The sequence below is a fragment of the Ammodytes marinus genome (assembly GCF_949987685.1).
Source record: "Ammodytes marinus genome assembly, chromosome: 18".
Lineage (NCBI taxonomy): Eukaryota > Metazoa > Chordata > Actinopteri > Uranoscopiformes > Ammodytidae > Ammodytes > Ammodytes marinus.
The window spans coordinates 12312816-12323760 of NC_137222.1; the positions used below are offsets into that span (position 1 = coordinate 12312816).

General features: G+C 39.9%; 3 protein-coding genes across 4 annotated transcripts; 2 read left to right on the forward strand and 1 right to left on the reverse strand.

Moving 5' to 3' along the window:
* Positions 1 to 1136: 1136 nt before the first annotated feature.
* Positions 1137 to 3615, forward strand: tmem119b (transmembrane protein 119b). Of its 2 annotated transcripts, none has more exons than XM_080046216.1 (2): positions 1137 to 1248; positions 2387 to 3615. In XM_080046216.1, the coding sequence occupies exon 2, from the start codon at positions 2404 to 2406 to the stop codon at positions 3268 to 3270; it is 867 nt and encodes a 288-aa protein (XP_079902342.1). In that variant the 5' UTR covers positions 1137 to 1248; positions 2387 to 2403; the 3' UTR covers positions 3271 to 3615. The 2 variants fall into 2 exon arrangements, with proteins under 2 accessions (XP_079902342.1, XP_079902343.1); XM_080046217.1 differs by lacking the exon at positions 1137 to 1248 and adding an exon at positions 1280 to 1472.
* A 133-nt stretch (positions 3616 to 3748) lies between these two features.
* On the reverse strand, positions 3749 to 6679 carry iscub (iron-sulfur cluster assembly enzyme b). Its single transcript, XM_080046218.1, has 5 exons — positions 6523 to 6679; positions 5017 to 5130; positions 4619 to 4729; positions 4403 to 4481; positions 3749 to 4318 (listed from the first exon to the last, which is right to left on the reverse strand). Exons 1-5 carry the CDS (start codon positions 6634 to 6636, stop codon positions 4227 to 4229), a joined length of 510 nt encoding a protein of 169 aa, XP_079902344.1. The 5' UTR covers positions 6637 to 6679; the 3' UTR covers positions 3749 to 4226.
* A 2800-nt stretch (positions 6680 to 9479) lies between these two features.
* Positions 9480 to 10875, forward strand: LOC307265267 (chemerin-like receptor 1). The gene is made up of 2 exons (XM_080046924.1): positions 9480 to 9492; positions 9602 to 10875. Exon 2 carries the CDS (start codon positions 9609 to 9611, stop codon positions 10620 to 10622), a length of 1014 nt encoding a protein of 337 aa, XP_079903050.1. The 5' UTR covers positions 9480 to 9492; positions 9602 to 9608; the 3' UTR covers positions 10623 to 10875.
* Positions 10876 to 10945: the final 70 nt, after the last annotated feature.

Below are 10945 nucleotides of genomic sequence, written 5' to 3' on the forward strand. Positions count from 1 at the left end.
TATTCAAATAAATAGTTGTTTATTTCTATAGTGCGCATTGGCATCTTTGAGCAAAATACCCCCAACATTTGTGACCCTGGCCAGTGACCACTTTGACTAAGACATTTTCTGGGGAAAACACTGGTAAAAGTAATGATTTGTCTGGCTCAGAGAGCCATGTGTAATGTAAGACCGACTTTCAGGGGGCCCATCAGAACTTTTTGTATAGGGGCCCAGAATTTGTTGCTACGCCCCTGCATAGAGCCATGTTTTTCTTTCCTTTTTTTCATGCAATGCAATGTGCAACTGCAGAAGACTAGCAACAGAGCTGAGACAAATGGAAAACCTGGAGGATGCAGGACATCTCATCGCATGCTCCTGATGACCATATAAAGCTAGACTTGTCTTGACTGATCACAAACACAGCAGACTTGCCAAAAATGCATTCCCCCAGACACATATACAGATAGAAACACTAGTAGGCTGACTCATACACAGCCACACTCTCTCCCTAAAGTGGTCACACACAGCCTGTGAATTTAATTTCCCCTGGAGGGTTAAAAAAATGACCACATTGTTTCTAACAATCTCCATCATGCATGTGCCCCTCTCCATCCCCCTCCTCGCGGGTGTTTTTGGCCACACAGGAAACATTAACCTTTTCCTGCATTATGGTCACTCTTACAAGCTGCTCTCTTGACTCTCTTAGCGCACGGCAGGCTAGAGGCTGAGGCTACAGACAAGGTCAGACTGACAATCAGAAGGCTTCCTATGCAGAAATCCTGGAGAAATGTTTTAAAAGAGAACACACTAAGGCAGATTATGATGTTGAGGTTTCATGAGGTTTCATATGTCAAATCTTTTTTCTTTCTTTGTTTGCATCCTGGCTTCGTTGTCTTGGCGGTCCACATCCAGAAAGCCACACAGGAGAGTGGAGGAGAGATCCCTGCCCCCACACATCACTTTATAAACTCCCACCTAACAAGAACAATCTGTGTGTGCAGGCCGGAGAGCTCAGACACTCTCGGGGAGGAAAACTGAAGGGGGAGGAGAACAGTGGAGAAGCAGAAGGAGGGATTTGTAATCACGGTTAACAAACAACATCTTTTTTGCACTATCCAGACAGAAAGCTCCAGTCTGAAATCTGAAACTGCAGAGGTGGAGTGGCTCTCTCTCTCTCTCTCTCTGTTAACTTTTTTCCAGACTGTTTTAACTCATTCCCCATCACAGACGACTCCACCATAGACATTGCTTCTGCCACTGTAGATGGTGAGTAAAATGTGTCATGCAGTTTTTTAGCATGCAATCATTGAGGTTTTGATGAGATTTTCATTTGAGCTCATATGTCAGTTCAAAGTGAGAGATGGGAACAGCATCATGATGCCTTCAGAGCAGCATCCAACCTCAGGAAGTTAGAACGGCACTGCTAAAAAGTTAGATGGAATACTTAGTGTCAACTCAGGGGATTGAAGCTGACCAAAGACAACGTCAAGGTATTTTTTAAATTTGTAAGTGAACACTCTTTCTGTGTGTGTGTGTGTGTGTGTGTGTGTGTGTGTGTGTGTGTGTGTGTGTGTGTGTGTGTGTGTGTGTGTGTGTGTGTGTGTGTGTGTGTGTGTGTGTGTGTGTGTGTGTGTGTGTGTGTGTGTGTGTGTGTGTGTGTGTGTGTGTGTGTGTGTGTGTGTGTGTGTGTGTGTGTGTGTGCGGGTGTGCAAGCGTTCGTATGATTGCCGTGTGTGTGTGTGTTTATGTGTCTAGTTCCACAGGTATGTGTGGCCATGTATTGGGTCCGGGTTGAGTATGTGATTCATTCTGAAAGAAAGAGAAAAAACAACTTCTTCCAGATGAGAGCAGAGTTCCATGTGGCCCACAGATGGAGCATTAGCTGCTGCCAGTTGACACACAGACCAAGCAGAGCGCTGACTGTGATTAAAATGAGTAACTATCGGAAACCAATGTGTTGGAGTCCACCAATTTGGGCAAAACCAAAACAGTATTTTCCCTTGTATGATATTTAGCCATGCAGATCACTTTGGGTTTTAGTTGCCCTTTTCTTGAGACAAATGTCGCTGAGAGTTCTGCTGCCATCCCAATTACATACAGTACTGTTTATCATATTGCACTTTGCCAATTACTTTGAATGTGCAGAAACTCGGTTGCGATAGTGCAGAAATATGCACAGTGTTCAATATGGGAGGTTTGTTGCCGTTTACATGAGAATTGTTGCTGAAGACCTTGAGGGTAAGGGGATCTTAAAGATATTCCGGAATTTATTTTTCATTAACAATCAAAAAAACAGATGTTTGGCTCTGTGAATCAAATGTAAGCTCGAAACATGGGGAGGCACAAAGCATCTTCACATATGGTACCAACATTTTCAGCTACTGACGTCTACTGTTATTTACAGATCCTTGAGGGGAAACGATGCTCCCCATGGCCCTTCATCTGATTGGTCTGTGCGTGGTGTTTTGCACCATCAGCAGCAGCATGGCCACACCGCTACCTTTTAACGGCCTTCTCGAGGGAAGCGCGGACGAGGAAGAGATTAACTTCAACCTAACTTCCTCTCTGCCCACCAGGGACAGTTCCTCTGAGTACCAAACCACACCTGTGGCCCCCGTGCATGTGGAGACTGACTTTCTGAGTCAGACGGTGCACTTTTTGGAGGAGAACATGCTTCTTATCCTTGTGGCAGGCTCCTTCATCCTCCTGGTCTTACTCATTATCTGTGGGGCTGTTTTCATGAGCCGCAGGCGCAAAGTCAACTCCTACTACCCTTCCTCCTTCCCCTCCAAAATGTACGTGGATCACAGGGACAAAACTGGAGGGGCTAAACCCTTCCACGAAGTGCCAGAAAAAGTGGCTCCTGAGCAGGAGAGCGAGCCAGTGGACTCTCACAAGCAGCTCCAGGCAGACATCATGAGGGCAGCCAAGAGCCTGCGCACACCAAATAAATCTTCTGTGGATACTGCAGGGGCATGTGATCCCATTCAGGAAGTAGCAGACCACAGTCCTGAGGAGAGCTCCAAACCAGATGGCAGCGTGCTGGATGAGCAGCTACCAGTTCTCCCAGAGGAAAAGGAGCTGCTTTGTGAGCTTTCTGGCAGGGCACCGGCAGCAGGCGGCCCCGAGCCCAACCCTCCAGAAAAGTCACCTCCAGAAAACTCTCCTGCTGAGGGTGAGGATTCACTGGAGCCTCTGACCAACAGGAGTCTGCGGCCGACTTCTCTGCATATTCACAATGACTCTGCCACACTTCAGCTGATCGCAGGGGAAAAAACTGCCTTCTAACTTTTCCTCAACACAGTATTGTTTGAACACTTTGAAATCCATGCACAGCAGTTTGTCCTTTACATTTCTTTTTTAGCAATATCTTATTTTTATATTTGGTGAGAGAAGGATACATCCAGCTGCCTGTCTTAATCATGTCTCACGTCATTGACATCTGGTAAAAATCATATTCCTTCCTGTAGAGGGGGCCTTTCAGCAACATTGTGCATGCAGTACAGTGACTTTCCACTATAGTGCACAACATTGAGTACTGTAACAGCATTTATAGAGACTGTATTTCATTTTCGTTAGCCAGTTCCAACCATGACAGTGTGCGTGTAGATCACTGAAATGTTAACACACACTCTTATTAATCTGAGCAATCATTGACGAATAAGTTACACCTCTGTCTTTACCGTTTATGACAGGGAAAAATGTCGGACGTGAAAGCAGCCAAAGACTCATGCTGCTCAAAGTATTAATTGCACACAAAACAAAATACGATTCAGGATACTTTATTTATTGCAGACTGTTAAGGAAGAATTACTAAACAGTTATAAATTACACTTAAAACCAATGGACCATTTAGCTGTTTCAAGCCACTTTGCACAATTGCATAATACAAAAGGTCAGTTCTTGGGGTGCAGATGTGACACTTAAAAAACAGCTCTTAGCTTTAATCGTTATCTCCATCACATCACACCAGTCAAGTCATATTTTAAATTATTTCACAATTTCAAAAACAAAGTTCGACAATCCAAAACACGTTGTGCGTTTACGTGACAGGCTAAAAAAGTACACATAGTTAGAGGAAATAGCCTGGTGCAACACTGCTACGGAGGGTTGACGATGGTGTACTGGTCATCAACATATTTGTGCGCTTTAGCGATACTGCAGGAAAGTGGGACGGGAGGTGCAGCACTACTGCTACTTCAGGAAGAAAACAGTAGCTCCCAGCTCAGTGCCGACTGCTCTATTTAGTTGCTGGCCACCGCTGCCTCCTTCTGGTCGTCCTGTTGCTTGAGCCGATAATCAGCTAGGGCAGCTTTGATAGCATCCTCTGCCAGCACTGAAGAGAGACAAATAAGAGGTTAAATATTCAAACATGTCTGGCCCTTGATTAGATTTTTTTTTTTAAACACTAAAAACTTACTAGAGCAGTGAAGTTTGACCGGAGGAAGACTGAGTTCTTTGGCGATGTCAGTGTTCCTTATCTTCAAAGCTTCGTCCACCTTGAAAGAAAGGAAAAATGCTCCGGTTAAAACCTTTCACAGTCGATAATGAGACACAGGCAGAGCAGAGTAAACAGGTATATGAAAACATATCACACTCCCAGAGAAGCACAATGGCTGTAATGCGTTTCACTCACAGACATGCCCTTCACCCACTCGGTGGCCAACGAGCTGGAGGCAATGGCAGAGCCGCAGCCAAACGTTTTGAACCTGGCATCCACAATCTTCCCCTGGTCATCCACTTCAATCTGTCAAAATACAATGTTTAAAGTTTTACTCAAATGCCAAAGAGTGAAAAGTCTTACACAATTTTCTAAATTCTATGACAATGATAAACTACAAGAGAGCATTTCATTTTTCAAACAGTAGAATCAAAAAGAAGTATTATAGCAATCATACAAGAATTAACGCTATCCATCCACATGGTGAAAAATAAATTAAAGTATGTAATGTATCAGTTAATCTAAGTACTTTTAACTGAGGTAATATCATTTAAAAAAGGATGCAATCCTTCCACGCTGAGTGACAAACAGACCTGGAGCTTCATCACGTCTCCACAGGCTGGAGCGCCGACTAAGCCAGTCCCAACGTTCTTGGATTTTTTGTCCAGGGAGCCCACGTTTCTTGGGTTCTCATAATGATCCACCACCTTCAGACAGAAAAAAAAGGAAATGCTACTTTTTGCATATAAAATAAAATCAATAATAATAATCTCTCTGCAAAGTGTTTTTTTTCAGAAAACATTAGTAATAACAACACTGGCATCCTGGGATTCTGCATTTGTAACACAGTCAGAAGAATAATGTGTAGATGTTCCCATCACTGTTATACAACTGCGAGTTTCCACCATTACGTAAGGGACATCGAAATAAACAGATTAGGACCGGATTTCATTGTGGACTACACCAACTCCAGCATCCTGCCCCCCTCCCCGCAGGTTTCTGCTGAGTCATTCTGACAAAACAATATAAACTGGATGAGTTTATATCACAATAAATGTGCTAATTGAAAAAAAATTACTTTTTATTCCATACCCACATTTAAAATCATGGTAATTGTCTCTCTTTTTTTAATGTAAATATTATTTCAGATTTTGTTAATCATTTTATAAATTAAACTAATTTCATATAACAAATATGATCTTACAGCTTCCATAGGAATGTTTCGATGTAGAGAGCAGATGTATAACTGACTGTCTAGCTTTAAAGCCAGGCTCACTAGTTAATACCCCGTTGTTACAGTGCGTCACAGCCTTAAAAAGCCCATAAACACTTGAATATAGTTTAAAATAATTTAAACATTAAGAGAGCAAATGCAAATTTGTTTAACAGCGTAAACCAATTAAAACTTGGATCATTGATTTTGACTGTCTTCATGTTGCATCACATGAGCATAGCCTACTGAACCTTAAACTGAACATGTGCATAGGCCTGCAGTGTTAGATATCTGAAATATGCTGCATCCTCAAGAATATACATTTCTTCCATAGTTATAACATTATTATCCTTCCCCGAAATGGTAATCCTTGAAGTGTAGCCAATTAATCGGATGGGATTCAAGTTTTAAAGCTGTGGCATTGGCCAACTGGGGTGAAGATTAGTGATGCCATTATAGTCTTCAATTTAAAAACACATTACGGTCAAATAAATACTGGTAACTAATGGTTAGTTAACGTATCGTAACTGCCTGAACTCTATCTGCCACACTCCAAGTGTTATGCTGTAGTAGGCCTAGTAGGCTATGTAACCCACATGTAAGCAGACTGATGTAACCTAAAAGAAATTCTACAGTTTGTCATATAACTATCTTTTGGTTTACCCTAGCTAAGAACGGGGTTACCTGAGCCATGTAACCACTGTTACCTCCTCTTGACACATAATAGTCCGTAAATGTAGCCCTATTAATTAACTTAGCATATAACCTATATAACCTATGCTACTGAAGGCTGATGGTAGCCTATATTTGTAAACATTAGGCCTATCCAAAAAGCAGCCATCACACCGTGACATGTCAATATGCTACAACAGACGAATTGTTTTACCTTCTTGTGGTAGCAGCACTGGGTGATGAACTCCGGGGCAGAGAGCCTCCTGGTGAGGAAAGCCAAAGGAGTGACACACTTGTTCGCAACGGTGCTCGCCATATTGACAGACATGAAGGGGAATGGCGCAGTTGTGAGACGAGAGCAGTTTGTCAAGACCGGGTCCATACGTCACTGCCAGGGGCGGGGCTTATCTGATCTCACATCTGCGCATGTCCAGTGACAGGGTAAACAACAACAAGCCAAGCAAAAATTTTGCAGAAATGTTCACGTTCAAAATTATTTTATTTAAACTAGGGCTGATAATAACGCTTATTTTAACTTTCAATGTTAGGTAAAAGTATTTCTTCATCAATTAATAGGCAAATAACTTTGTTGTATTAATCGTTAGGATTGGGCCTATGTAGTTTTAAAAATATGCATCAATGTCCCATGCAGAGTTCAGACAGACGTCTATAGGCCTAAATGTTTTAAATTCGACCAAAAGCACACTAACCGTAACACATTTCAGTTTACAATGATAGATTCCACAACAAAGAAAAACACTTAATTCTCTCCTTTTAAAAAGTAAAACCAGAAAAATACTGGTCATTTTCGCTATTTTTCATTCTAACTATTATTATGAGTCCTACTATTATTACTATAATTATTATAAAAATAATTATTATTTTCATTAATATTATTTCAATCAACTTGTCGATTCAATTAACTAATAATTTTATCTCTCATATCAAAATAAGAATATGGCACTTAATGGTGCCGTTTAATTGAAATTAATTATCCATACTTATAAGCAGTAGTGAAAGTTACCGCATTTTTCATTCTAACTATTATTATGAGTCCTACTATTATTACTATAATTATTATAAAAATAATTATTATTTTCATTAATATTATTTCAATCAACTTGTCGATTCAATTAACTAATAATTTTATCTCTCATATCAAAATAAGAATATGGCACTTAATGGTGCCGTTTAATTGAAATTAATTATCCATACTTATAAGCAGTAGTGAAAGTTACCGCATTTACACAAGTACAATGTTGGGGTAAACTGTTTAGATTTCACCTTACTACCTCCACATCTTGCTTCTTTTCACTTCAACAACATTTCAGAGAAAAATAAGAAATATTTTTACACCACTGCATTTATTTGATATGGATACTTGGCAGAGTAAGATTTTACTAGCATAATATATAGCCTTTTAAATATGGTGCTTTGTTAGAGATGACACCACCAGTGGTATAATACACGCTGTGTACAGGCTACAGTGTGAAAATATTAAATTACTGATATACATCCTGAAGTTAAAAGTATAATTCAAAATACAAAAGAATAAGTCCTATATTCCACTCTCCTGTTAAAAATGTAATCTCACACCTTAATATATCCTATATGTTTGGTTATTGTTTATGAATTACCTCAACCTGGCTGCTATATTTAAAAACACAAGGGTTGGGGTAATAACACAAAAACAAATGTAACCATACAAACAAAAGAGCAATTCTGCATGAGTACTTGAGTGTATATAAGCACCAATCATTCTGACACTGCAGACTTTTATTTGCAATTTAGTTTATTATACACTGTGGTTTTTGTACTTTTGCCTGGGATCTGCATATACTTCTTCCACCACTGCTATAACATCAAATTAAAGAAAGGGAAGGAATCCAACAGATGCGTTGGTTGTTTGACTTGTGAGAATATTTTGAAAATAATGCTCATCAATTTTTCTGTTGCGTAACTGTGTCATATGATTTTTAAGGAACTGGACTAACCTACAAAAACATCAATAACATTGACAACGTAAATTGTGTCTTTTAAAGTTGAATTGCTCAATACACAATTTTATAAAAGGATTTTTGATAATGTGGGTGAGTGTTTGGTATATAACTAAAGCAGCCATTGCAAGGAATCCTGGATTGTTTTGATGTTCACTGTGTAAACAAAAAATACGCTTTCCAAATTGCAAAACTGTGTAATACAATACATTGCTCTAACATTCCTTGAAACCTAGTTTCACAGTTTCAAACAAGAGGACACGACCACATGTGACATGCAGCTGGACTTCTAAATCATTAACAAGACTCTCAGTACTGTTAAATAATAAATGAAAATTAGGTACTGTATAATTTTTTGTGATAAATACTGTAGACAATCATGTCTAAAGCCATTGCTAATTTAATTTCTAAGGTGAATTTTTATTTTGGACCGATCAGATCCTTCACAAATGATCAATATGGTTTTAAAAGCAAACGTGGCAAAGATGTGTGCTGTATTTTATTGAGCAGTGTGCAGTCACTGCTACAAACATTTGAAGTACATTTTCTTAAAAGATATGAGCATAACTCAGATATTTGTAATTATATAACAAGTTTTTATGTTACAAGGGTCGATGTTGACGTACGACTTACTGTCTTTTTTTACAACATACCTATAATCTAAAATAAACAAAAGATTGACAATTGCCTGGGAGTTACAACAAACAAGTAATAGGAAAGCAGCCTTTACAAACACTTCAATTCTTGTAAAAAGGTCTAAGGCACACCCTTTGTTAAGTAATGTGTGGTTGGGTGAAGGGGATCTCCTGTATGAGATTGCAACAGTTAACAGCAGTCTGTTGTGGAGTTTGAGAAATTCAAATAAAAGTGTTATAGTTACTACGTAGTATCTACGAGGACATTTTAAATATTTAAAATGTTTCTTCTGGTGATCAGAAATGACATGTAACAGCAAACAAGTCTATATCTGCAAAGAATGCTATATTTATTTATATAGTTTTTCTCCATGGTGGTACCTCTCCTATACTGCTTTAGTCAGATAGATTTTCTGTTCCATGACGAATCAAATCTGATGTTCTTGGTCACTTCCTCGGGAACACTTGCCAGGAAACAGAAGTGAGAAGTTGCAACCAGTATAGTGAGGGTGAAAGCACTTCTTTTTTATTCTGTCCACGGCAAGACATAAGGTGAGTACTTCAGCACATTTTTTGTAACAAACTAAAAAGAAAATCTGTAAAAAATTGTGAACCGTTATAATGATCTGTGTGTACATGAATGCTGTGCTTCATATTTCAGGTAAAGGATGGATGTGGATTATATTGAATATGGTGATGATTACACTCCGGACAATGACACTGAGAACACCACTGAGAAAGTGATTTTCAGTAGTTCCCGGTCGTCTCTGACTAATGTTCTGGTGGCAGCCAATATCATAATATCTGTTATTGGCCTTGGGGGAAATTCACTAGTGATATGGATATGTGGATGGAAAATGAAAAGAACCGTCATCACCACCTGGTACATCAGTCTGGCCATTTCAGACCTTCTGTTCTGTGCCTTTTTGCCCCTGGAGACATTCTACATGATCACCTCACACTGGCCTTTCGGACTGGTCTTGTGCAAGTTCACCTCCTCCGCCCTGTTTCTAAACATGTACAGCAGTGTGTTGCTGTTGGTTCTGATTAGTGCTGACCGCTGTATAATGATTTCGTTTCCCGTGTGGTCACATAATCACCGGACAGTGCGGAAAGCGGTTGGGGTTGTTTGCCTCATGTGGCTCCTTTCTGCACTCCTCACGATGCCCTCACTGATCTACAGACAAGTCACAGTCCACGGCTCAGTCACTCAGTGCTACACCGGGTACAATGACCATGCCAGACACAAGGCAGTGGTACTGACTCGGTTTATTTGCGGCTTCCTGATTCCTTTCCTTATGATCGTGTTCTGCTGCTCGGTGCTTGGTGTGAAGCTGAGAAGTTTGACCATCAAGTCAACCAAGCCCAAGTCAACAAAGCCTTACAAAGTCATGGCGGCGCTCATCTTGACGTTTTTCTGCTGCTGGGTCCCCTATCATAGCTTTGTTCTCCTTGAGTTAGACTTCCACAGCGTAGAAGTACTGAAAACTGGCCTGAAAGTCGGGGCCACTCTGGCTGCTGCAAACAGCTTCATATCCCCAATTCTCTATGTGTTCATTGGTAATGACTTTAAACAAACCCTTAGGCGCTCTTTGACATCGAAGATAGAGGAGGCAATGGCAGAGGATTTTCGTACAGGCGGTCTCAATCACTCAAGGTCTAAGTCAATGGAAATTATCTGAAATCAAGTTGACACCATTGTCGTCATAGTATTTCTCTCTCGAGGATAAATAAAAGTTAAATGAAATGAAATGAAAATTTCACAGTATGATTATAGAGCTGGGTGATATACAGTATATTGACAAAGAAGTGAAACATTTGTGTAGGCTTCATTCTAAATCTTGTAAACTATGTTTATTCAAATTTCAAAAAGAAGGTAAACAAGTAAATTAAGTTCTTACATTTTTGCCACTTTCTTATGCAAAGTTTTCTACATTAGTAAACATTCTTTCGATTGAATATAGCCCAGCTAGCAAGCGGCATCATTGTATTTGTTTTATAAGGG

Bases quoted from the DNA above. Each gene is read 5' to 3' on its own strand.
- tmem119b (XM_080046216.1), top strand. From the start codon at position 2,404: ATGCTCCCCATGGCCCTTCATCTGATTGGTCTGTGCGTGGTGTTTTGC.
- iscub (XM_080046218.1), bottom strand. From the start codon at position 6,636: ATGTCTGTCAATATGGCGAGCACCGTTGCGAACAAGTGTGTCACTCCT. The intron at 4,730-5,016 runs GTCTGTTTGTCA...GTATTTTGACAG, and splicing joins GAGACGTGATGAAGCTCCAG to ATTGAAGTGGATGACCAGGG. The intron at 4,319-4,402 runs GTAAGTTTTTAG...GTCTCTCTTCAG, and splicing joins GGTCAAACTTCACTGCTCTA to TGCTGGCAGAGGATGCTATC.
- LOC307265267 (XM_080046924.1), top strand. From the start codon at position 9,609: ATGGATGTGGATTATATTGAATATGGTGATGATTACACTCCGGACAAT.